The 27,244-nt window shown below is 43.7% G+C and overlaps 1 protein-coding gene across 2 annotated transcripts; it reads right to left on the reverse strand.

Moving 5' to 3' along the window:
* Nucleotides 1-4,124: 4,124 nt before the first annotated feature.
* On the reverse strand, nt 4,125-25,371 carry LOC139445407 (clotting factor C-like). 2 transcript variants are annotated; one of them, XM_071226548.1, is made up of 16 exons: nt 25,303-25,371; nt 22,523-22,676; nt 21,300-21,460; nt 19,347-19,436; nt 18,837-18,995; nt 18,058-18,129; nt 17,583-17,699; nt 16,448-16,637; nt 15,694-15,810; nt 14,852-14,961; nt 13,661-13,721; nt 10,951-11,156; nt 10,085-10,371; nt 8,960-9,257; nt 6,428-6,538; nt 4,125-5,321 (listed from the first exon to the last, which is right to left on the reverse strand). In XM_071226548.1, exons 1-16 carry the CDS (start codon nt 25,307-25,309, stop codon nt 5,176-5,178), a joined length of 2,286 nt encoding a protein of 761 aa, XP_071082649.1. In that variant the 5' UTR covers nt 25,310-25,371; the 3' UTR covers nt 4,125-5,175. The 2 variants fall into 2 exon arrangements, with proteins under 2 accessions (XP_071082649.1, XP_071082648.1); XM_071226547.1 differs by lacking the exon at nt 25,303-25,371 and adding an exon at nt 25,107-25,243.
* Between the last annotated feature and the right edge of the window lie 1,873 nt (nt 25,372-27,244).

The raw sequence follows: 27,244 nt of genomic DNA on the forward strand, positions 1-27,244 counted from the left end.
TTTGAATTCTCCTTGCTACCTATCACATGTTTCATGTTACTATTGTCTAACTTATCTTTGTTAGAAAAAAATATTATATTTCTTAATATTATTATTCTTATTATATTTATTGTGATAGGTATATAATGAATCTAAAAATCCCCGTTTTAGCGTTGTTGTGTGCTTCAGCTTTTTTGTTTACCAGCTGCAACGAGTGATCATATATACCAATAATAATGTTATGAATTATGAATCATGATTCAGCTCACCTGAACTAAAGTCAATGAGTTCCTGTCCATCACATTTCATCCTTGCCTGTTTTCCTCGGATGAAGCTGAAACTTGGTATGCATGTTCCCTCCATTGAGAACTGTGACCAGTTTCAGCATCCCTTGGCTATTATTACAACTAAAGGATGGATCGCATGGTCATTATGTATATACGTCCTTTATTGACCAATTGTTTGCTTGTCTCACACTATTATTTACAGGCCGCTGTGATATGGCTGGAATACTGCTGACCCGGTCATAAAACAACATTCACTCTCCTAAATTTGTAAGCGTCAAAACACCTTATGTAGATTCTCCATCCCAAAAGTGGGCAATGATGAATCATCTATCTTGTCATAAGCTCATCTTTCCAAATTCATACTGGTAATTTGAAACATATTAATATTCACTGTCACCATAGAGAAATTATATAAACACAAGCCATAGATCTTATTTTATTTCAAGAGGTATCAAATCTGACGAAACAGCCTAATAGTAAGGGTAATAGGAAGACATTCTTTTCTTGTAATGCAGACATCCCTCCTAATGTGCAGACTTTGAAAATGAGAGGTATCCTGTCCTGTACCAGTATATTTGACATTTTTTGAAAATTAAGTCATTTTGGTGGCCATCTTGGATTTTCTTCGCCACCAGTGGGCGCTGCATATTAGATTTGAATGATATACAACATTGACGCAATTTAGTTAATATAAATGACTAAAATTGACAAAATAATGATGATATATTGAATATACACTGACATCAAAAGAGATTTTAACCATTTCGGCGGCCATCTTGGATTTTCTACCACCAGGTAGCGCTGTTGAGGTGGATCCATATCCAGAAATGTTCGGAATGTTTCAATGTATAAGTGTGCCAAGTTTGGTGTTTTTAACCCAAAGTGCACAATTTTGACTAAAACCCAGCCTTAACTGCCCTAGTAAGGGAGTTCTCAAGACAGTTGTGCTGGCAATAGAAGGGTGCTGACCAGGTCACATTGTATCTATAAAGGTGAGGATATTCATGATGTTATGGGCAAGACGTGGTAGTCCAGTGAGTTTCTCGTGTGCCTTACACGAGGGCCTGGGTTCGGAAACCAAAATGGGTACATTCTGTGAAGACCCTCTCGTGTGGTTAATATGCTGGCTTATTGCAAAAACGGTAAGCCATATTCACTCGCTCTGTTGCGAGGGTGGCGACGTTAATCATGATTGTGTTCAGTAGGTGGTTGTCCATAATACCAAAGGAACGAGGTTATTTGAATTTGTGTGGATACTTGAGGTTATTCACGATGTCCAGTCGTATGTGATGTTATTCATATTGTTGAGGGTATGAGGTTGAATGGGTGCCACTGGTATGGATAATAAAGAGGAATCTCATTTTCTATTTCAGTGTTTTGTGATGTTTTGTTTCAGTTCGCCATTGAGAAAAATGACAGCTCTGTTTTTTTTCACGTGAAGAAACAGTCTCATCCGCGCATGCACGCACAGGCACAGGCACACACAGACACAACACACAACCCCATAATAAATTACCAATCCCTATGGACTAATATGTTGCACTAATACAGACAAAATCATGTCAATACAAAGTAGTGTCAAATACACTATGTGCTTCTGTAGGTACATTTCCTTTTTTCTGGAAACTTGGGGCGGTCGGGTAGCCTAGTGGTTAAGGCGTTCGCTCGTTACCCCGAAGACCCGGGTTCGATTCCCAACACGGGTACAATGTGTGAAGCCCATTTCAGGTGTCCCCCACCGTGATATTGCTGGACTATTGCTAAAAGCAGTGTAAAACCATATTCATTCATTCATTCTGGAAACTTGACTTTCATAGTCGGTTAACTCCCTCGCCTCGGAAGTGGTACATTTAATAGACATACCCAAGAATACATGGGACCTAACTCTTCCACTACGATATAAACCCAATAAAGCGTTGTCAAATAGTATCTTGATGTCATCAGCGATAACTCCTGCAGTACTAATTGAGGTTAATTAGCAAGGGTTAATTAGTGTTTATTTATAGCACGACTCTCGTGCTGTACGTTCTATGTTCGAACCCACTTGTAGATACATTTCGTGTAAATATTTTACATTTCTGTTTGTTTGAAAAACTAAAAGAACATTGTTTTGTATTAAGTTCATGAATGTATAATTTGGATGCTCACTGCTGCATTTTCTTGCAGGATTACGCCCCTTAGCCATGTCAGGATCTGCTGGTATTGGGTTCGAATCCAAATTATGGTGTGTGGGCACCATTCCTGTCATCAATGTGGTGATATTGCAATATTCTTCAAAGGAGGTTAGACCCAACTCCTCCCTCTCCGCCCTCCCACATGCCCTGTTACTTGAAGTGAAACACCTTCTCTATTGGAGGCCACATAAAAATCACTGTCAAGAATAATTTGTGAGGACGATTGGATACAAGTATTAGGCAAGACCGAATCATTGTTGAAATGTATGTTATTGATCCTTGACATTATGTGTACAATAGAAGTTCTTTACATTGCAATATTTCAGCTATATGACGGAGATCTATAAATAATTGAGTCTAGACCAGACAATCCAGTGATTGACATCATGAGCATCGATCTACGCATTTGGGAAACGATAACATGCATCAACCAAGTCAGCGAGCCTGACCACCTTGTCCCATTAGTCGCCTCCTAGGACAAGCACAGTCGCCTCTTACAACAAGCACAGTCGCCTCTTACGACAAGCACTATACGGGGTAAAAAGCCTGGGCAAAAATCTATGTAAAAAAACAGGAAATTAGAAATATACAAAGCAACTTAGTGAAGCAGGTGTATGAAGCTGAACCAATACCAGAAACAACTTGAATCTGAAGCTGCTGAGGATACGGTCGGGTAGCCTAGTGGTTAAAGTGTTCGCTCGTCACACAAAAGACCCTGTGCCGATTCCTAACATGGGTACAATGTGTGAAGCCCATTTCTGGTGTTCCCCGCCGTGATATTGCTGGAATATTGCTAAGAGCGGCGTTAAATCTCTCACGGATTCTGCTAAGATGGAAAGAGAGTGGTTGCAAATTCCACAGGTGCTTATAAGGTGGAAATAGCAGCTGTAGAACCATGGCACCTGGCACGATAGTAATAAGACTCCGGCAGTGGCCCTATATGACCACGTAGCTGCTAATGTCTGTACCTAACCCTGTGGCTAATTCCAAGGAAGTGAACAGATATGAGTACGAGGTCTAGATATGAATACTTATGTTTTATGGGGTAGACAAAATATGGAATTGGAATGTTTATATATATAATATTTCGATACCAACTATTGTCGTCCCCAAAGTGTATTTAAAATTTATACAGTAAAACCCCGTTAATCCGAAAACTAGCGATACCACGTTTATTCCACGGAGCAGTGTACAGAATAATGTCCTTTGTATACATGTAAGCGTTCCCGACAACTCTTGTCCGAAATGTGGGGTCCCCGATCAAAGGGGCAGGACAAATGATATGTCACTATCCTCCACCCATGGTTCAGTGAGTGAGTGAGTATGGTTTTACGCCGCTTTTAGCAATATTCCAGCAATATCACGGCGGAGGACAACAGAAATGGGCTTCACACATTGTACCCATGTCGGGAATCGAACCCGGATCTTCGGCGTGACGAGCGAACGCTTTAACCACTAGGCTACCCGACCGCCCCCCATGGTTCAGAGATGGATGAAACAAGACAGGAACATATCTAAATATTCACCACATGACCACAAGTAATACTTTGTTTTTGTTCACAAGGGCCTGTTATTGTTTTAATATTATAATATTATTAATTGTAGTTCTACTTTCATGGAACTGACATGATATTACAGCGTTTCGGTGGAAAATAGTCCGTAAATCAATACAGCACTAACGAGATTTCATACATGCGTTTTATTAATTAAATTACAAAACTACGGTGGCCCATAAGGGACATGGAGTCTGTTTTTCCATATTTTGATATTTCACTTACATTTATCGTAACCTTTTGCAAATTAACACGATTTGTCTTACAAATATGTGATAAATCATGTGTAAAGAAGATATTGAATCGCTGAAAAACGAAACGAAAATGTCAAAAACTAAAATGAAAATACAGAAAACTATTTCCACCGCGGCGATAATATTTCCACCCGGTGATAATATTTCCACCGCGGTGAAAATAGTTTTCTTTGTATTCATTTTAGTTTTTGACATTTTCGTTTTGTGTTTTTGACATTTTCGTTTTGGTTTTTGACATTTCCATTTTAGTTTTTGACTTTTTCGCTTCACATTTCAGCGACTCAATAGCTACTTGAAAGTACATTTTCAATGTTTTGGTTGTTTTTATACATGATTTATAACATATTTGTATGAAAAATTGTGTTAATTTGCAAAAGGTAACGATAAAGGTAAGTGAAACATCAAAATATTTTCCATATCATGGACACTACAGGTTCACTGGAAGGGCTAATTACCAAGTGTGGTTAATAAAGACATTATTGCATACGCGTGTGTATTCTACTCACACTACATACTCGTCTCCCAAAATTAGTATGACACACAGACCCATTGAATAATAGCTATACACGTATTTTAGGTAAAATCCGGTATACAATTGTGTCAAATGCAGGTTCGTCCTACATGATTTACACGTGCATATTTAGGTTTAAATGATACTCATAACATCGAAGCTGTTCCCGTGGAATGTAGGCGAGTATGCCCTGGAACCCCGAGGATGGTAGTGGACAGGGCATAGCATTTTTAGGTATAAATAATACTCATAACATCAAAGCTGTTCCCGGGGAATGTAGGCGAGTATGCCCTGGAACCCCGAGGATGGTAGTGGACAGGGCATAGCATTTTTAGGTATAAATAATACTCATAACATCAAAGCTGTTCCCGGGGAATGTAGGCGAGTATGCCCTGGAACCCCCAGGATGGATACGGTTCAGTAGTAGGACAGGTCAGGCGATGTCGTTTCCTCGATCCAGTCAAGAAACATATCCACTTTGGTGAAGACGCTGTAACTGGACCGCCCCTGACATGGACGTTCAGACGCCCAGCTGACTATACCTTCCAGATACCAGCGTCGCTCTGAAACATGAGTGAGTGAGTTGGGTTTGAACAGTATTCAAGCTGTATCACGGAGTGTCAGCTTGGTGTGAGAGGGAAGCCCGAAGTGATGCAGGTCTCAAACGTTTACCAGTTTGGTGAAACCCACGAGCACGGGTATGATGCTGTCAAACCTAGAAACATAACCGGGGCGAAACGGGATTCGAAAACACGATCATAGGTTTCTGGCGAACCCAAGGGACGCAACTGTGAACAGCGAATTGCAGCGCCTTTGAAGACTGGGCCACCCGTGAACCCCCTCAGAAACAGAAGCAGTGTCAGAAAGTGTTTAAGAACAATTTGTCCATGAACGCCGCACTCAGCAATATACCAGCTATATGACGACGATCTGTAAATAATCTGGACCAGACAATCCAGTGATTGACATCATGAGTATCGATGATGCGCAACTGGTATACCATGACATGTATCAACTACGTCAGCGAGCCCTACCTCCCGATCCTGTTAGTCGCCTCTTGCGACAAGCATAGTCGCCTCTTACGGCAAGCATAGTCGCCTCTTACGACAAGCATAGTCGCCTCTTACGGCAAGCATAGTCGCCACTTACGACAAGCATAGTCGCCTCTTACGACAAGCATATTCGCCTCTTACGACAAGCATAGTCGCCTCTTACGGCAAGCATAGTCGCCTCTTACGGCAAGCATAGTCGCCTCATACGGCAAGCATAGTCGCCTCTTACGACAAGCATAGTCGCCTCTTACGGCAAGCATAGTCGCCTCTTACACAAGCATAGTCGCCTCTTACGGCAAGCATAGTCGCCTCTTACGACAAGGATAGTCGCTTCTTACGACAAGCATAGTCGCCTCTTACGGCAAGCATAGTCGCCTCTTACGACAAGCATAGTCGCCTCTTACGACAAGCATAGTCGCCTCTTACGACAAGCATAGTCGCCTCTTACGACAAGCATAGTCGCCTCTTACGACAAGCATAGTCGCCTCTTACGGCAAGCATAGTCGCCTCTTACGACAAGCATAGTCGCCTGTTAGGGCAAGCAGGGGTTGCTGAAGACCTATTACGGTCCGGATCTTTACGGTCGCGGGTCTCAGTCATGTGTATCTTTGACTTACGTCCATGACTGCTCTGTCTGACGAGCGGCCCCCCGGAGTCCCCGGCACACGGGTGTTTGTTCTCAGCCACATTATCCGCACAGAACATGTTCCTTGTGACCCTGTTGTTTACTGCAAAGACAAAGGATGTGTGGGCCATGGTGGCTTCATCATATGTGACCCACAAAGTGAAAATGGACCTTATGAGTGAAAAGTCACATTTTCATTTCTCATTGTATGTTAAGACTATTGTATGTTGGGAACACAAATATACAATTCGCAAGCTTCAATTTATATTTACTACAGAGATACATGACATCCAACATTTGGACTCATTTTCTGCAAAGTCCCATTTTCAGACTTATAACTGTTTATGTAATAATTGCAATTTTTAATGTCTGAATAATTGAACGTAGACATGTATGCTGAAATGTTTTGAAATAATGTTTTGATTACATTACGAACTAACGAGAGAAAAAAATATTTTCGTACAGTCCGCACACATGGACAATTTTGACGGAAGAAAGTTGACGTCAAACGTCCCTCTTTTTGACGTCACAGCACAATTGTTGCCTTGCACTCATAACGTTCCATTTCTCCAGGTAGGTCACATATTTCTCATGCAGTGGCGTGGCTACTGCGTTGCACAAAAAGCAAGATCTTGCACTCACTTGTGCAGATCGTTAAAAACAACCCGAAATATTTTTTGGGTAAATTTACTATATATCTTCTTCGTTCAGTCATTTGTTACAGTGAGTGAGTGAGTTGGGTTTAACGCCGCTTTTAAAACTATTCCAGTCATATCACGGCGTGTCAGCTTAATGTGGGAGGAAAGCCCGAAGTGATGCATAACGAAACGGTCATGAGTGACGTCATCCAGTTTACTACTTACTACTCATACCAAGACACACACACACACACACACACACACACACACACACACACACACACACACATTAATCAAGTCTATTCACAAAATAATTATCCTTGCTTTGTCAGCACCATGCCCCGCTCGTCAGTTTCACTAAAGCGGTAAGCATCTTTGGGATTTTCTCTATAACTTTAAGCTGAAGTCCTTATAGAGGCGTAAATATATTTTGTATCGTGTGATGCTTTTTGGAAGGAGTTCTGGCATTGCACGCACGCACACGCACACACACACACACACACACACACACACACACACACACACACACACACAACACACACGACACAACACAACCCCAACCCCCATCAACCTCCATCAATACTCACTGAGCACTGAGCATTGTAATTTGTGATCATGCCGAGTGGTTTGTTCACCTACTTGAGTTTCATTGTTTACATTGTCCGTGACGTCAGAGAAGGTTTTACTTGACGCCGTTCCAACAATAGGGCGGTCGGGTAGCCTAGTGGTAAAAGCGTTCGCTCGTCACGCCGAAGACCCGGGTTCGATTCCTGACATGGGTACAATGTGTGAAGCCCATTTCTGGTGTCCCCCGTCGTGATATTGCTGGAATATTGCTAAAAGCGGCGTAAAACCATACTCACTCCAACATTAAATTAAGTGGATTTTGTTATGTTTCTACATGTTTTCAGAAAAAAGTCTTAATAGTATGGATAAAATATTGAAATATCCTATACGCAACTCGGAATGAAGGATTATCTGTCCATGAAATAATGGTCAAGGTTCAAGGCTCGGAATTTACAGGACATACATGTAGGTCTGTAATTCCTGGTAGCTCGTTGGGTATTCTCTTCATAACAAACCCCATGGGTAATTATGTTGTTATGTATATTTTGATGCTGTAGAATAAACAGTTTGTCAAATAAAACGTCGTCCTCAGAATATATAATGTTCATTGGACTGATTTTAGAACTATAAGCATTGAGACTTCAACGCAACTATTTGTAACATTCACGGTTTCATTGTTTGCTGTTTTACTCCGCATTATGCAATATTCCAGCTATATGACGCCAGACGGCGATCTGTTATAATCGAGTCTGCACCAGACAATCCAGTTATTGACATCATGAGCATAGATCCACGCAATTGGGATACGATGACATGCATCAACCAAGACTGCGAGCCAGACCGCCCGACCCCGTTAGTCGCCTCTTACGACAAGCCTAGTCGCCTTTTACGGCAAGCATGGGTTGCTGAAGACCTATTCTAACCTAGATTTTCACGGGTCTCTCCAGGCAAAACCAACTGGGATCAGACTCGGTAATGCTATGTAACATTTAGGGACCGGTCATTTATTACAGGGGTGGTGGGTCAGAGCTTTCTGAGGCACTAATGTACAGAAAATAATGACCCGCCCCCAATGCTTGTCATATTCAGATGACCCACACCAGGTCCTTGTACAATCTTGTACAATCCCTCCCTGGAAAGACAAAATGCAGAAGTACTAAGTTTTATTATAAACTGTCCATTAAATCATGTGTGTATTACGTTTGGGACCCACCCAACACTATGATAAATGACCAGTCCCTCAGTATTGATGTTATGCATGCGAAGCAGTGCAGAGTAGGATAACCATATTTGTGAAACTGTTCAGTTTTCAGTGTTACCTCCGTCTTTACTCAGGACCTTCTCACACTGTCTGTTGTTCGGCTCAACGTTGAGTTCAGCTGAGCGCAGCGTCTGGGAGTATTCGGTATTGGCCACCTTGCCGAACCCCGTCACTACAGAGCGCGGCAGAATCTGATCAGAGCGATTGGTCTGGTTGCCGCGAGAAGTCTGCTGTTTGGAAAGACAGGCAGGCTGAACCCTGGCGTTCACGGTCACGGATTTCTTCAGTTTCAAAAGTGCAATGTCGGAGTCGTATGTCCTGGAACTGTAGTTGTCATTCACGTAGATTTTGGTAATCTGAAGAGGAAACATAGTTTTTGTGTATAAGGCAGCTAAACCATCAGAACTACATTGAATAATGGAGGACAATTGACTGCGAATTCTGAGCCGGAATCCCATCAAGAATGACTTTGATCGAGTAGTAGTTAGCTGCACCACTCCTAACCTGATTCAAGCCATATCAAAACCGTGAGGCACATTGCACCCGTGTGGGGAATCGAACCCGGGTCTTTTGTGGGGCGAGCCAACACTTTCACCACTAGGCTACCCCACCGCCGCTGATTGACTAAGAAAGTGAAATTGGACAGTGATTCACTGAGTTGTTGCCATATCTATTGCCCTAACAAAGACGTATGGTTGTAGTTTGTTTGTTGTTTAACGCCACACTCAGCAATATTCCACTTTTATGACGGCGGTGTGTCAATAATCGAGTCTGGACTAGACAATCCAGTGATTGATATCATGAGCATCGATCCACGCGATCCAACCATCATTACGAGAGCCATCCATCATTTTACTAGTTTGTCGACCACAGACAGGAGAAAGGTGAGCACAAATCTGAGACCAACGCTTAAACTGTTCCTCGAATCCCAGGTGATATGGTCGTGTTGTTTTCCATCTTGAGTACCAGATTCTGTAATTCTTCATGGGAATCCGTGTTCGAATCCCAGATTCGCCCTGATTACGTTTTAGGTTTGTTAGCACCATACCCATGCTCGTGGGTTTCACCTAGGTGGTAAATGTCTGAGACCTGCAACATGTCGGGCTTCATCGCGGTGATATAACTGGAATATTATCAAAAGTGGTGGAAAAACAAACTCACTCACTCACTCTCTTACTCTTACCCCTTTGCTTTGAATGAGCTGATCTCCATTGGAGTCGTTGATGTGCGTCACTCCAAACTTCACCACAATGTCCGAGATGTCAAGCGGGTTTGTTGTCTGGTCTTCTGTGACGCAGTGAGCGGCAGTGATGACCCACGCGTCTCCGAGGAGGCATCCACCACAGACGTGACGCCACTCCTTCCAGGGGGTCTTCTTCATAACCACAACGTGCCACGGCCAGTCTTCACTCTTGGACTCGGTGCCGCCTGAGATGAGGGCAGTGCTGCCTTGTGTTGGTTTGCCGCACTCTGACAGAGAATTGATGATTATGCTTATTACCTTATTATTCATTCATTGTGTGTGTGTGTGTGTGTGTGGTGTATGGAACGTGTGTGTGTGTGTGTGTGTGTGTGTGTGTGTGTGTGTGTGTGTGTGTGTGTGTGTGTGTGTGTGTGTGTGTGTGTGTGTTGTGTATGGAACGTGTGTGTGTTGTGTATGGAACGTGTGTGTGTGTGTGTGGGGGGGGGGGGGGGGGGGGGGTCTGGAATTTTATCTCGAAGACAGTTAGTTGTCCCCGAAATTTCCTAAAAAATATGATAAAATACTTCATATTGTGGGAAAATCACAAAAATTGATAAAGAAAATCATGAAATAGTCGGTCACTCCTACCAGGAAATCCCCAAAGGCGGCTCTGGCGAATTTTCATTTACCCTGGTATATAGTGTGAGTCATTATTACAGCTAAGCAAATATCTGCCAATATAGCGGTGGGTAATAAACTATCTTTCTGTTTACCTACCTCGGTGACATAAGGGATCATGCTAGAAACAAAATGTCTGGAGGTGCCATTTCCAGATAATAATTATTTTTTACAGCGGAACCTCTTACCCGGAATACAGTGCGGAAGACTCGCCGTCCATGTACCGTCCTCCTGACAACGTCTAAACTTTGGCCCAATCATGTTGTAAGCTTGATTACACTTGTAGTAGACGCGCGCGCCCTCCCCGTAGTTGCCCTCAGGGAGGAACACAGTCTCGTTCCCAACTGTCACGTGAGATGATGACGGGCACGTGGAGTTGCGAGACCCCGGGATACTGAAGAATAAAACAACTTAACATAGTTTTTAAGTGCTCCCGTTCGAATTTGAAACACTGAACGACATTGGAGAAGTCGCGTTGACCAACGTATAACCCAGGTGAACTTTGGTTCACCAGTGTTAGCACATATTGACTGATTTACCAAAGTCTCCTTTGTCTATTTAACATCCGGCACGTTGGTTAGCTGTCTCCCACTGATGTCATCGGTAAAGATAACAAGTTTCATTTTATTGATTCAGTCATGAATTAAAGCATTTTGGTGAATTAACCATGTATTGAAAGTATATATACAAGCGGGAAAACGTTCCTGTGTATCACTGACTGTCATGGGAAATAAAAAACATATACGCAAACATGGGAACGATTTTGCAACAGAACAATATATTGTCCATGAAACGTGAATTCATCATGACAGTGTCAACACATGTTCTCTGTAAACGTCATCTCGTGGGTTGCGTGGGTTCAATTGGCAGTTTCACAAGTCAAAATCGGGTACGAGAGTCAATATCGGATTGGTCTTATGTCCAACATTCGCAGCGACACAAGCTTGACAACGGCGCTTCATTGACGACACAAGATGGTTGAGGGCTTGTGGGATGTCATTCCAGATCTGGACCAAGGCCAGTCGTTGCTGGACCAACGTCACCAGTTGATTTGAAAGTCTGCGTATACGACGTTTCGCGGTGTAGGTCAGGGCAGATAACTTCCTCACGGTACCGGACACCTGCCATCGATGACCACTTTATGGGTTCTATGATGTCCAGTGATGACCCCCTACACTATTACGCTCCCACCACCGAAAGCAGAACGTTGAACAACACACGCGTCGGCGTAACATCCCACCCGACTGTGATATACAGGCTGACGGTCATCAGTGCTGTCAAGATGAAACCTGGGCTCATCCCTGAAGAGGACTAATCTCCAGTCCTGTAACCTCAACCTCACACGTTGTCTTGACCATGCCAGGCGCGCAGTTCAATGACGTGGCAGCAAAATTGGACGTGCAGCTGGACATCGTGGTCGGACGTTATGCGCTCGAAACGAATCCACACAATCCTTGCAGTTATCGGACGTAAGCCAAGGATGCTGCAGGCTGTCAATGTTGCAGTCTTTACCCGATTTGCTGGTGGACCAGGCGGATATGATCTTGCCGACGTTACTCGTGAACGTCTAGGGCGTGGTCGGTCCCTGGTGATGCCAGTCACCCCAGAGCTACTGTATGGGGTTACGATAAATACTAAAATGCCGTTTTGTGCAATTCCGGTTGCAAGCATTCCAGTTGCACGCAACCTCTCATTTTCAGAGAGACGTGGCATAACGTTTATGAGGTTTGACCGTCACAGTTAAAACACTTTAACGATTTACGATTTGTGTTTGAATTGACTCGGTCCCATGTCTACTGTGAATGTGGGACGACATTCTAACCGTTGACTCATGGGAGTTTATGCATGCAATGAGTGAGGATGGTTTTACGCGACTTTTAGCAATATTCCAGCAATATCACGGCCGGGGACACCAGAAATGGGCTTCACACATTGTACTCGTATGGGGAACCGAACCCGGGTCTCGTCGTGACAAGCGAACGCTTTACCCACTAGTCTACCCCACCGCCCTGCTTACAGTGAACGGGATGGGCGTGCAATTGAAAGTTCCATGGCAATTTTATTTTAATGTGATTTTGTATGGTGCACAGGGACCCTTATAGTTAACTTCCGATTTTTTATATAAATACTGTTTAATGCATATGTTAAAAGGGCACGTAAAGTCTGGTCCAGACTCGATCATTTACAGACCGGCGTCATATAGCTGGAATTGTGCTGAGTGCGGCGTAAAACAACCAACCAACCAACAAACCCACTCATTAATATACGTTTAAACTGTTTAACTCAGTACAGTGTATTTGAACAGAGTTCACCAATTAGTTGTGTCATATTTTGTGAGATATTTACCATTTACTTGCTTTTGTTTTTCGTTTGGGGAGGGGGTCGATTTTGCCTCTCGTTTTTTCGTGACATCATGAGCTTCGATGTACGCAATTGGGATACGATGACATGCATCAACCAAGTCAGCGAGCTTGACACCCGATAACGTTAGTCCCCTCTTACGAAAAGCATGGGTTGCTAAAGATCAATCCTAATCCGGATCTAAATGGATTGGGTGGTGAGGCAGTCTATTGGTTAAAGCGTAAGCCACACAAAAGACCAAGGTTGGTTCAGTTCCCAATATAGGTCTCCCCGCCTTGGTCTTGCTAGGCTAAAACCCGCCTCACTCACTCTTTTAAGCCACAATGCCAATATAATAATTACTTATTTGAAAAAAAAGTAAATAAGCAAATCGGTGCATAAACACCTACGAATAAATTTAATATTATCTGAAATGGGGACTAGTGTAAACTGGCTGCACCATTTCCAGTGCTGTTTAAATGTGAACATACCCTATGCACTTAATAACCCTGACTCTCTATGAAAGGCGATCATATTGACATAATAATGAGGACTTACCATCCGTTTCCAAAACAGCGTATCCCTTTCTTTGGTGTCCCTGGGTCCGGACAGGTTACCACTGAATAAAGGTAACACAAATGTACACATTCTCATACTACTGTGTTTCTTGTTGAACGCAGCATTCAACGATATTACAGCTATATGATGTGGGCCTGATAAAAGATCCACGCCGTCGGGGTCGGCGGACACACTTTCAACCAAGTCACCGAGCCTGACCACCCGATCCATAGTGTCGCCTCTTACGACCATCACACGTTCGTGGGGACATACCATCATACGTTCCTAGGGACATACTATCATACGTTCCTGGAGACATACCATCATACGTTCCTGGGGACATACCACCATACGTTCCTGGGGACATACCATCATACGTTCCTGGGGACATACCATCATACGTTCCTGGGGACATACTATCATACGTTCCTGGGGACATACTATCATACGTTCTTTGGGACATACCATCATACGTTCCTGGGGACATACTATCATACGTTCCTGGGGACATACTATCATACGTTCCTCGGGACATACCATCATACGTTCTTGGGGACATACCATCATACGTTCCTGGGGACATACTATCATACGTTCTTTGGGACATACCATCATACGTTCCTGGGGACATACTATCATACGTTCCTGGGGACATACTATCATACGTTCCTCGGGACATACTATCATACGTTCTTGGGGACATACCATCATACGTTCCTGGGGACATACTATCATACGTTCTTTGGGACATACCACCATACGTTCCTGGGGACATACTATCATACGTTCCTGGGGACATACTATCATACGTTCTTTGGGACATACCACCATACGTCCCTGGGGACATACCATCATATGTTCCTGGAGACATACCATCATACGTTCCTGGAGACATACCATCATACGTTCCTGGAGACATTCCATCATACGTTCCTGGAGAAATACCATCATACGTTCCTGGAGACATACCATCATACGTTCCTGGAGACATACCATCATACGTTCCTGGGGACATACCATCATACGTTCCTGGGGACATACCATCATACGTTCCTGGGGACATACCATCACACGTTCCTGGAGACATACCACCATACGTTCCCAGTGGGGAGGCTGGGATCTGACGTTGAGGCTCATTGTTTAATGAAACTTTTATGCTTAATTCAAGATGCTATTTTTTGCTTGATTTACCTGGGACGCATTTAGGCTGGACCGGCGGATACCAGGCCCCGTCGATGTGGCAGTAACGCTCAGGTATGTTTGGGTGAAGAACGAACCCCACGTCACACTCGTAAACGACCCTGTGGGAGATAGGTGGCAGAGCATATAGAAGACAGATGCACATACATCTGATTGGCCATTAACGCTCGAATATAAGTAGAGAATGCGATACCAATCGCTGTTGACCAATGCGTCAGACACCTTCTGGTTGGCGTCAGCTACATGGATTGGAAGTGGCAATGGACAAGGTTAAGGAATCTCATAATATTCTCCTCATACACCCGCTGTAAATTCTATTTTGATGATTACAAAAAACAACAACATTTGAACATACATTTACAACGTATAACGTTAACCGTTTGTTTGCTACACTTTGCAACAGAAACCTACCCTAATGCCTCCAACCACGTCAGGGTGAAAGTACAAATCGTGGCAAAGTACCTGAATAAACATGTCAAACTAGAAAAATAGAGAAAGAAAAAACTCGGCTAAGTGTAGTAACTGTTATGAATATATAACCAAACTCGGAGACGACACTTGTACTTCTTGTGGAGAACGCGGGCTTCTAGTTTATAGCTCACCTGATAATAAACACATACAAATTCTGTCTTTAAATGCGACGACTACAGAGGCAATTTAGTCGAAATCCTTATAACGAACTACGGTTATAACGAACTAAAATTTGAGGTCCCTCTGAGATCGTTACAACCGTAGTTTACAGTACTTTGAAGGGAAAACGGGCATCATACTCACAATTCCCGTGATATACACACGTACTTGTGAGTAACGCGGGCCTCTGGTTCATAGCTCACCTGATGCCGGGTACGTTCTTGTTCGTGGGGGACTCAGGGCCCTGGGTCAGGGATCCGTGAACCAGCACGGTCAGCGTAGGACACGTGACTTTGGGTTCTTGTTCCACCTCCTTACACCTGAGGAGCGACACATGGTTATTATGGAGCGATGTAAATATTGGAGAATTCATTCAGGTTTATTCCATGACGACATACAAACGCTTGTATCAATCCCGCTGTGGAACTGTGTTCAATAGCAAAAAGACGGCGCGTAGAAGGAGACGCAATGGCCCATGGAGAGTGAGTGAGAGAGTGCTGTTTCACGCCACTTTTCGATCGAGTGACTGACATCATGAGCATCGATCCACGCAATTGGGATACTATGACATGCATCAACTAAGGTTGGGAGCCTGAACACCCGATCCCGTTAGTCGCCTCTTAAGACAAGCATAGTCGCCTTTTACGGCAATTATGGTTTGCTGAAGACCTATCCTAATCCGGATCTTCACGGGTACCATGTTTGTATGAAGAACTGGCTTAGTGAGTGAGTCAGCTTTTATGTCGTTTCTAGCAATATTACAGCAACAGCAGAGCGGTTAACACCAGAATGGGCTTCATCTCAGGAGGGGAATCGAACCCTGTCCTTTTTCGGGAAGAGCAAATGCTTTAACCATTAGGCTACCCCACCGTCCCCGGACTGAAAGGATAACCGGTTGTGAAAAATATCAACGTTTTTGAGTCACACATGCTATTTGCGATATTTGGAACATGTTACCTGGGCGTCCCGTGATTCCATTCTCCATCTTCTTCGCAGACCAGAGAGTACTGGCCGTCCAACACATAGCCCTGGTTACACTCGTATATCACTTCCGTCCCCTCATAGTACCTGTCGTCACGAACCTCCTCGAACGTCTGATGGATCCCATTCGCCACAATACTGGGAGGCGTGCAGGTTTTACGCTTTTCTGAAACACGACATGCCAACATCTATAACGTACATTGTTGTGGAGAGGTTTTAGCAATAGTCCAGTATATCATGGCGACCGATAACGCCGGAGATTGAGTGAGGTTTTAGCAAAAGTCCAGTATATCATGGCGACCGATAACGCCGGAGATTGAGTGAGGTTTTAGCGATAGTCCAGTATATCATGGCGACCGATAACGCCGGAGATTGAGTGAGGTTTTAGCGATAGTCCAGTATATCAAGGCGACCGATAACGCCGGAGATTGAGTGACGTTTTAGCGATAGTCCAGAATATCATGGCGACCGATAACGCCGGAGATTGAGTGAGGTTTTAGCAAATGTCCAGTATATCATGGCGACCGATAACGCCGGAGATTGAGTGAGGTTTTAGCAAAAGTCCAGTATATCATGGCGACCGATAACGCCTTAGATTGAGTGAGGTTTTAGCAATAGTCCAGTATATCATAGCGGGCGATAACGCCGGAGAGTGGGTGAGGTTTTAGCAATACTCCAGCATATGACGGCGAGCGAAACATTTGCAGAGTGAGTAAAACTTTAACAGCAGCAAGCGACACCGCTGGAGAATGGGAGGTTTTTGCAATAGTTCAGTACATAACAGCAAGCGAATGAGATTTCAGCAACATCCAGCATATCATTGCGAGTGACAGTGTGAATGAGTTCTTGTAAGGGATGGAGCCAAGGTCTTTGGTATGACGAGGTGTTGACTTAAAAGGTCACCAAAATGATGCCCCCTTCCATTGGTATCGATTAAGAAAAGTATAATGTATTGAGGAAAAATCATATTTTGGGTGACCGGTAACATCTGAAGAATCAAACCTAATAAAATGACACCTTGAAGAAAAATTAAAATAATTTGTTTAAATTAATTCAGCTGTATAATGTATGCTTACCCCATCTTCTTGTGGAAACCATGGACTATACATACCACACTTTGGCACAGAGGACCACATGCCGTCAAGTTTGCAGTAGATGGAGCGTGCGCCAACCACTCTGTAGCCGTCGTCACACTTCACCTTCACCTTGGCCAGCGCAGTGAAGGGAGCTGAAGACAAAAGGCACATGAATTATGTCTTACTTTCAGTGCTGGATAGTCGTTTTAGATGCGACTCCTAACCATGCCAGCATCCACTGGTCCCAGGTTCTAATACCAGGGTCGCCCCAGTCGTGGTGTGCTGGTGGGTTCGATCAAAGCAGTAAATGGCACACTGACACGCAAGCACGCCAAGAAAATTTACACAGTGTACTGAGGTCAGTAACTGAACACCGCCTGCTGTGTGACAAAATGCTTTGGGTAAGGTGATTCGACTCGGAGTATATTTGTGTCTATGTTTTTTTTAACCGGTAACAGTTATCCCTAATGACGTACTGCAAAATATCTCTGGGTCGTCAAAACCTCTCACCTTCATCCTGGTCCAGTCTGTCCCTGACAAAGTACATGTGGTCACTTGCATTGGGGTTCTTGCAGATTGCCTCTGCAATGAAATAATAAATTCACATGGTGACTGGCCATTGGTCGTTAAAATATGTAGGTAGCTTACAGCTGCTGTATGTAGCCTACCACAGAGTCCGTCGTTACGTGTGACGTATGGTACATACCACAGAGTCCGTCGTGACGTGTGTGACGTATGGTACATACCACAGAGTCCGTCGTGACGTGTGTGACGTATGGTACATACCACAGAGTCCGTCGTGACGTGTGTGACGTATGGTACACACCACAGAGTCCGTCGTGACGTGTGTGACGTATGGTACATACCACAGAGTCCGTCGTGACGTGTGTAGCCTACCACAGAGTCCGTCATGACGTGTGGGGCGTATGTAGCCTACCACAGAGTCCGTCATGACCTGTGTGACGTATGTAGCCTACCACACTGTCCGTCATGACCTGTGTGACGTATGTAGCCTACCACAGAGTCCGTCATGACATGTGTAGCCTACCACAGAGTCCGTCATGCCCTTGATTGACGTATGTATCCTACCACACTGTCCGTCATGACCTGTGTGACGTATGTAGCCTACCACAGTGTCCGTTGTGACGTGTGGGGCGTATAGTACCTACCGAAGAGTCCGTCACGACGTGTTTGATCTATGTAGCTACCGCAGTCCGTCATCGCGTGTGTGACGTATGTAGCCTACAACATAGTCGTCATATGACGTATGTGTGACGTATGGTACCTACCACAATATGGAGACTCCGATGACCATGTGCCATTTGGTCTACACTGCAGGATATGCTGACCAACTAGGCTGTAACCATGGGAACAGGTGTACGTTGCTGTCATCCCCGACACCTCAACATCACCGTGAGCGGGCTTCGTGACGATACGACATTCCGTACCTGTAGGGAAATGGATAGGCAACTGATATTCAAAAGGGTGTACGGATGTCACGCTAGTGATTTAGGTAGGGAACATGGAATTCAGGGTGACCTGACAATCTTTGAAGGGAATACGTGTGACGGGCTGCACGGTGCTTTTTCCTACAAGGCCTTTGTCTGCAGGAAATATAGTGTCATGAGAGTGTGTCGACAACACGACACACTGTAGATGAAGGCACATCATGAGATTGTTTGGACAAAACGACGCTTTAGACATGACAGATCACCTTTAAATTAACTAGGGCATAGGCTTCCATTATACAGCAGATGACATTGCGACACGGTTTGACATAATAAAGTAAAGAACAGTACCTCTTTGACATCGATCCCCAGTGAAACCATCAGGACATTGGCACCGGCGGTCGATACAGGTACCTCCGTTGAAGCACAGCGAACTGCAGTCTGGAGGGACACAGCAGGGAGAATATCACATCTATACTTACACACTGCACGTGTGACTTACACACTGCATGTGTGTGTGAATGATCAATGATGGGCTAATTGCCTTTACAGTGTCATTATTGTTTTTGTTTTTTTAACTTTACGTTTCATTTTCACGAATATGTCTATAACAGTGTACAGGTGTACTTTTTATATCCGATCCGTGAAGATTCCGGGGTAGAATAGGTCTTCAGCAACCCATGCTTGCCGTAAAAGGTGACTATGCTTGTCGTAAAAGGCGACTAACGGGATCGGGTGGTCAGGCTCGCTGAATTGGTTGATGCATGTCATCAATCCCAATTGCGTGGATCGATGATCATGATATTAATCACTGAATTGTCTGGTCCAGACTCGATTATTTACAGACCGCCGTCATATAGCTGGAATATTGCTGAGTGCGGCGTTAAACAACAAACCAACCAACCAACCAACCAACTTTTTAGATCCACGTTTAGGGGTGAGTAAGTGAGCGAATATATCATACCGGCCTGTAAATAAAGACAGGCAACGAGTGGTTGACTGCATGAGCAACGATCCACGGTGCACGATGACACACAATCAGGCAGGTCACGCTGACACAATCAGGCAGGTCACGCTGACACAATCAGGCAGGTCACACAGACACAATCAGGTCACGCTGACACAATCAGGCAGGTCACGCTGACACAATCAAGGAACGCTGACACAATCAGGCAGGTCACGTTGACATAATCAGGCAGGTCACGCTGACACAGTCAGGCAGGTCACGCTGACACAATCAGTCAGGTCACTCTGACACAATCAGGCAGGTCACACTGACACAATCAGGCAGGTCACGCTGACACAATCAGGCAGGTCACACTGACACAATCAGGCAGGTCACGCTGACACAATCAGGCAGGTCACGCTGACACATTCAGGCAGGCCACGCTGACACAATGTAACCATCCAATTCACATCAGTCGGCTCCTGCATCAAGCAGTGGCACATGGGCACCCAAGCAGCTTCACAACGAGTGCTCTCCCTCTAGAGAAAGGTATACCCCGTTCATATGCACCTCCTTACATATGTGTGTATAGATATTGCCCGCCTGTAGCAATGTGATTTCTCTTAAAAATATATCTAGCTGTGTAGCTGTAGCCGACAAAAATACTTAATCTCAATAATAAAATCCTAGCACCACCGCCCACCCCAACCCACTACAGGTGTGTATAGTTGCACCCGGAGCAAATTTGCAACATGTCTGGAGCAGGTGCACATGCACATTTAAACGAGTGCAAATGTGCAGCCTATATATGTTGTCCTTTGAACGTTCATGCCAACACCAGGGGATGATCTATAAAACAGATCTGTTCATTTTCAAACACCAAACAAATTGGCAACAGTTCTGTATCCTGTAGTTGACGCTGTTCAGTACAGAGCAATACAAACTTTAGCACCAAGGTATAGAGGGACAATGTTTTCTTTGGGTTTCAAGGAGTCAAAACGTTGTGTATATATTAAATCAAACACATGTTGGTTCATTCGAAGATTTTAGTTAAGTGACTCTCTTCTCATTCGACTTTGATTGGAAAACAACCTTAACGTGAACCGACTGATCAATATCTGTGCTTTACACCATGAACACACTCCATTTACACACCTGAGTGAATGTCCATGTGAACGTATAGTACATGTAAACACGTATGTATAGTTGCACATGTGCACAAATACACACGTGAGTAATTGTTGTGCATGTGAACGGGGTATTAGACACTTTCAGTGAAAACCATGTCTCTCATTAAATAATGTTACAGGGAAATGCCACACCTCTCTCTAGTAACAGTTTGGAACAGCCACACCTACCTTTAGTGCATCGACGGCCATATTTGTTTGGGGGGCAGGTGCCACACCCCTCACTGGTGCACGTGGAGCAATGGTGATACCGAGGACACAGGTGCCGCTTCAGATTCCGGCGGTGCGTGCAGTAGTCACAGTAGGAGTTGAATCCATCAAACAGGCTACACCTGAGTCGAAAATACATCATCATCATCATCATCATCGTCATCGTCATCGTCATCATCATAATCTTCATATTCACCATGATGACCATCATCGCCATCGTCAGCATCATGATCATCATCAACCACAACATTATCACCATCAGCAGCATTATCATCAACATCATCATCGTGATCATCATCAACAACATTATCGTCATCATCATGATCATCATCAACATCATCATTGACATAGAGCGATAGATACAGACAGCATCTGTGAGTGGCCTAAAGTAGCTGCTGCATCAATGAAGACAGGATTGACTTACGAATTCCAACTTGTTTACTGTTTCAATGCCACGCGTGGGTACAGATGCTAGAAGAACGTATATCATGCAAGTAATAAACAGCTGTGTACGACGTAGATGTACAGTAGGAAGCCATGTCGACCCTGTTTTCACTGATGCTTGCAGACGGACTAGAGGAGCATACCAATGTAACTCTTTACAGCATTAGATATTATCATTACAGACGTTTCTGCAATATTAGGATATTTACAGCTGTAGTAATTACGAAAGGACATTTCTTCAAGCCGAGAAGTTGTGAAAAGTGGTATTCATCTCCAAGTGCTTATGCATTGTCTTTGCCCATGGGGGCGGTCGGGTAGCCTAGTAGTTAAAGCGTTCGCTCTTCACGCCGAAGACACGGGTTCGATTCCCGACATGGGTACAATGTGTGAAGCCCATTTCTGGTGTCCCCCGCAGTGATATTGCTGGAATATTGCTAAAAGCGGCGTAAAACCATACTCACTCACTCACTCACTCTTTGCCCATGCGAAGTGGCTGACCCCCGGAGATCCGAAGATCCGAAGATCCGAACCTAGTTTGTCATGTACGCAAGCTCTGTAGTTACGAAGTAGACAAAATACCAACCAATAGTTTGTCTAGTCCGGATTCGACCGGATACCGTTGTAGGCGTATTGATATCTGATGGTTACCGATCAGAGAAGATTGACGTCTGACCATGGATAAGTATTTAGGACATAAAATCACTTCAATGTCTTAAAATGTCTGATGAAATTAGCCATACCTTCTGACTGATATCCTGATTCTCTCCCTTTGTTGACCACACTTGCAAGTCACGTGCCCACGCGAGCATTTCTCCGCCCCAGAGGGAAATGCTAAGGCGGAAGCGTTGACGACACAAGATAGTCCCAACAAGCAGATGCAACCGGAGACCGGGACTGTGGACGACAGAGAGATCACTCACATATACACGTCACATGGTAAACAGCACGGAGTATCTCAGTAGGGGGAGAAGGAGACGGTCTGGGTGGTTGAACGCCGCTTTGAACAGTATTTCAGTTACATCAGGGCGTGTCAGCTTAATTTGGGAGGAAAGCCCGAAGAGACGCATGCCTTTGACGTTTACCTCTTTGGTGAAACCCACGAGCACGGGTATGGTGCTGACAAACCTAGAAACATAATCGGGGCGAACCGGGATTCTAACCCACAATCATAGGTTTCTGGCGTGCCCAAGGGACGCAACTCTGCACAGCGAATCGCGACGCCTTAGACGAACCCACGATTGTAGGTTTGTGGCACGTCAAAAGTGATGCAGTTCTGCACACTGCGGTTCAGACGACTGGGTCACCGTGCCCCTAGGAGATGAAGAGATTAGCAATGAAGCATCAACATAAAAATACATGCAGTCTTACTTTTATGTGTCAACTAGCACATTGCCCTGGATTTGCAGTCTGAATGAATACATGAGAACCCATCTCTTCATATTTACCCGGGATGATATATAAAAACCCATCTCTTCAGATTTGCCCTGATGAATACATGAGAACCCATCTCTTCTAATACCCTGGATAAATACATGAGAATATTGATATTGAATGATTAGATGAGAGCCCATCTCTTCATATTTACCATAAATGAATCATGAGAACCCATCTCTTCATATTTATATTGAAGGATTAGATGAGAACCCATCTCTTCATATTTGCCCTAAATAAATACATGAGAACCCATCTCTTCATATTTGCCTTGAATGAATACATGAGAACGCATCTCTTCATATTTGCCTTGAATGAATACATGAGAACCCATCTCTTCATATTTACCCTGAATGAATACATTTAAACCTATCTCTTTAAATGTACCCTGAATGATTACATGAGAACCCATGTCTTCATATTGACCTTGAATGAATACATGGGAACCCATCTCTTTAAATGTACCCTGAATAATTACATGAGAACCCATATCTTCATATTGACCCCTAATGAATACATGAGAACCCATCTCTTCATTTTACTCTTAATGAATACATGAGAACCCATCTCTTCATATTTATCCTTAATGATTACAAGAGAGCCCATCTCTTCATATTGACCCTGAATGATTACATGAGAACCCATCTCTTCATATTTACGCTTAATGAATACATGAGAACCCATCTCTTCATATTTACCCGTAATGAATACATGAGAACCCATCTCTTCATATTGACCCTGAATGATTACATGAGTGCCCATCTCTTCATATTTACGCTTAATGAATACACGGGAACCTATCTCTTCATATTTACCCTTAATGAATACTTGAGAACCCATCTCGTCATATTGACCTTGAATGAATACATGAGAAACCATCTCTTCATATTTACCCTTAATGAATACATGAGGACCCATCTCTTCATATTTACCCTTAATGAATACATGAGAACCCATCTCTTCATATTTATCCTGAATGATTACATGAGAACCTGTCTCTTCATATTGACCCTGAATAAATACATGTACCATATGTGAATTCCGTTAAACCCATCTGTGGATAATGTGTATGCATATTTACCTGTGTGTGAATCCACTTAAACCGATCTATGCGTTTTCAAACCTGAGTAAATTCGCTTAAACCAACATATGCATTGTTAACCCTGTGTGAATTCACTTAAAACAATCTATGCATTCCTGTGATTATTATCCCTGTGTGAAAACACAGAAACTCATCTATGTACATATCAATGTCTGAATACAGAGAAATCAATCTATGCACACATCCCTGTGTGAATACACGGGAATCCATCTATGCACAAATCCCCGTGTGAATACACAGGAATCCATTTATGCACACACCCCTGTGTTAATACACAGGAATCCATCTATGCACATGTCCCCGTGTGAATACACAGGAATCCATTTATGCACACATCCCTGTGTGAATACACAGGAATCCATTTATGCACATATCCGTGTGTGAATACACAGGAATCCATCTATGCACACAACCCTGTGTGAATACACAGGAATCCACATAAGCACATATCCGTGTGTGAATACACAGGAATCCATCTATGCACATTTCCCAGTGTGAATACACAGGAATTCATCTTTGCACATATCCTTATGTGAATACACAGGAATCCATCTATGCACACATCCCTATAATCTCTGCATATTCCTCTTTGTATGGATACATTCAAACCTTTCCATACATAATTACCTGACGGTTTTTTTTATACACGCAACATCCTTCTAAGCGTCGTATAGACCCTTGTGAACCCATTTCAATGTATTTGTTTACATATACCTACAAGCAAAGACTCCTTACGGGACTGGCATAAGGTAATAATGATATGATAAGGTAACACAGAAATACCATCCTACCAAACATGGGTAGATACCTCATCCAGGCCTACACGAATCACCACATATTCACTTCGTCACCCCGCATGAATCACATAATCACACCTGTGTCTACACAACACCTTCATGCACTCGACGCAACACAGTATATGTATCAGCAATTGCAGGCATATGATCGACCAAACATCTGTAGATGGAAGTGTTGACGTGTACTTACAGAGCATGTTTAGGACACCAGGAAGCCAGGGGTTGCAGTCACCCGACAGCCCGTGATCAGCTCTGTCGCCTGGGACGTAGCAGAATGAAACGGAAAGGAGGAAGTAGACAGGAGCCTCCCTATATTGTGGTGAGATCAATAGCTCCGAACCTGCCGGGTTCTATCTATAGGCTGCTTTGTATGGTAACTCACACACGTGAAGCAGGTTTCATTATTAGGAGGGTCATGAATGTATTTTCCGGCCTTTTCAAAACGAGTTTTGCGTCCTTTTCAAAACGAGTTTTGAAACCGGTAAAGTTTTTAACAAAATAAACGTCATCAAACGAAACAAGCATAAATGTGTTAGTGCGGAAATATGTTTCGTTTTTTTGATGAAAAGAAAATACGAAATGCCGGGTTTGCACGGAAAGTTTATCTATTGAGACATCGACGTATTTATTTTAACGTTGTTTTGGCTCACCTTAATCAGTAACAATTATAGGTTCCTGGCGTGACCAAGGGACGCAACTCTGCACAGCGAATCGCGGCAGTTTAGACCACTGGGTCACCCGTGCCCCCACTACAAATGACATATTTAAACAACACATAAACAGTTAAAATAAAGATAGCGTATAGTTTACTTCAACATACGCATTCGCTCACACACACGTACGCACATGCGCATGCGCGTATTGTAGGTACATTCTTGTAGTACATTATAGTCTTGTGATGTGTCTTGTGATTATTACCTTTCCAGGGGGCACGGGTGGCCCAGTCGTCTAAGGCGCAGCGATTCGCTGTGCAGAGTTGCGCCCCTTGGGCACGCCGGAAACCTATAATTGTGGATTCGAATCCTTTTCGCCCTGATTATGTTTCTAGGTTTGTCAGCACCATACCCGTGCTCGTGGCTTTTCCCGAAGTCGTAAATGTCTGAGACCTGCATCACTTCAGGCTTTCCTCCCACATTAAGCTGACACGCCGTGATATAACTGTAATACTGTTAAAAGCGGCGTTATACCCAACTCACTCAATCACTATTACCTTTCCATCACAGACGCTTCAGTGATGGCGGATGCTGTTCAAGGGATACAGCTGGAGACTCGCGTGAGATGGACACTTATATCATCTACTGCCCTACATCGGAGACATCGCAAATATCTCCACTCTCTGCACTGCTGAGGCGTTCTGTAGTTACCGATATATCAAATGACGTGTATGCCGATGGTACATTGCAATACTAATGAAAGACTCCAATTTAATCTGGATGTGATTCGTCTTATACCATTAATACTGTTTTGGACGATTTTGAGACGATGAATGAAACACCTCCTGTAGCGTTTTGTTTGGGTAATGACGATAACTGATGTTACGGAGAACGGTTTTGTCTAACGACAGGAATCCGTCTGTTTCGAGATGAGTAAGTGCCTAAATCTCCGACCATTGATCAGGAATCCTTCTTGATCAGGTTTCGGCTCATCGATCAGGAATCCTTCTGTACGTAGATGTGTCAACATCTGGGTTTCGGATCATTGATCAGGAATCCTTCTTGATCAGGTTTCGGATCATCGATCAGGAATCCTTCTGTGCATAGATGTGTCAACGTCTGGGTTTCGGATCATTGATCAGGAATCCTTCTTGATCAGGTTTCGGATCATCGATCAGGAATCCTTCTGTGCATAGATGTGTCAACGTCTGGGTTTCGGATCATTGATCAGGAATCCTTCTTGATCAGGTTTCGGATCATTGATCAGGAATCCTCCTGTACTGAGGTGTTAACGTCTAAGTCTGGGATCATGGGCCAGGAATCCTTCAGGAGTCTCGGTCTTTTCAAAACCTTATTGTCGAGGGAGATGTTTTAGTTGTGTCTGTTATAATCTCAATTTCAAGGACAGGGTTATAGAAGATACCTATGTGTTCAGTAGTAAAGACCTAAACAGTAGTACGTTATTCTGGATTGAACATG

Source organism: Haliotis cracherodii, unplaced genomic scaffold (assembly GCF_022045235.1).
Source record: "Haliotis cracherodii isolate W230 unplaced genomic scaffold, xgHalCrac1.p SCAF_6, whole genome shotgun sequence".
Taxonomy (NCBI): Eukaryota; Metazoa; Mollusca; class Gastropoda; order Lepetellida; family Haliotidae; genus Haliotis; species Haliotis cracherodii.

Coding starts and splice junctions, on each gene's coding strand:
- LOC139445407 (XM_071226547.1), bottom strand. CDS start 25,128: ATGAGGTATCTACCCATGTTTG. Junction 17,700..18,057: donor CAGACTGGACCAGGATGAAG/GTGAGAGGTTTT, acceptor TTTTGTCTTCAG/CTCCCTTCACTGCGCTGGCC. Junction 13,722..14,851: donor CCAGCCTAAATGCGTCCCAG/GTAAATCAAGCA, acceptor ACCTTTATTCAG/TGGTAACCTGTCCGGACCCA.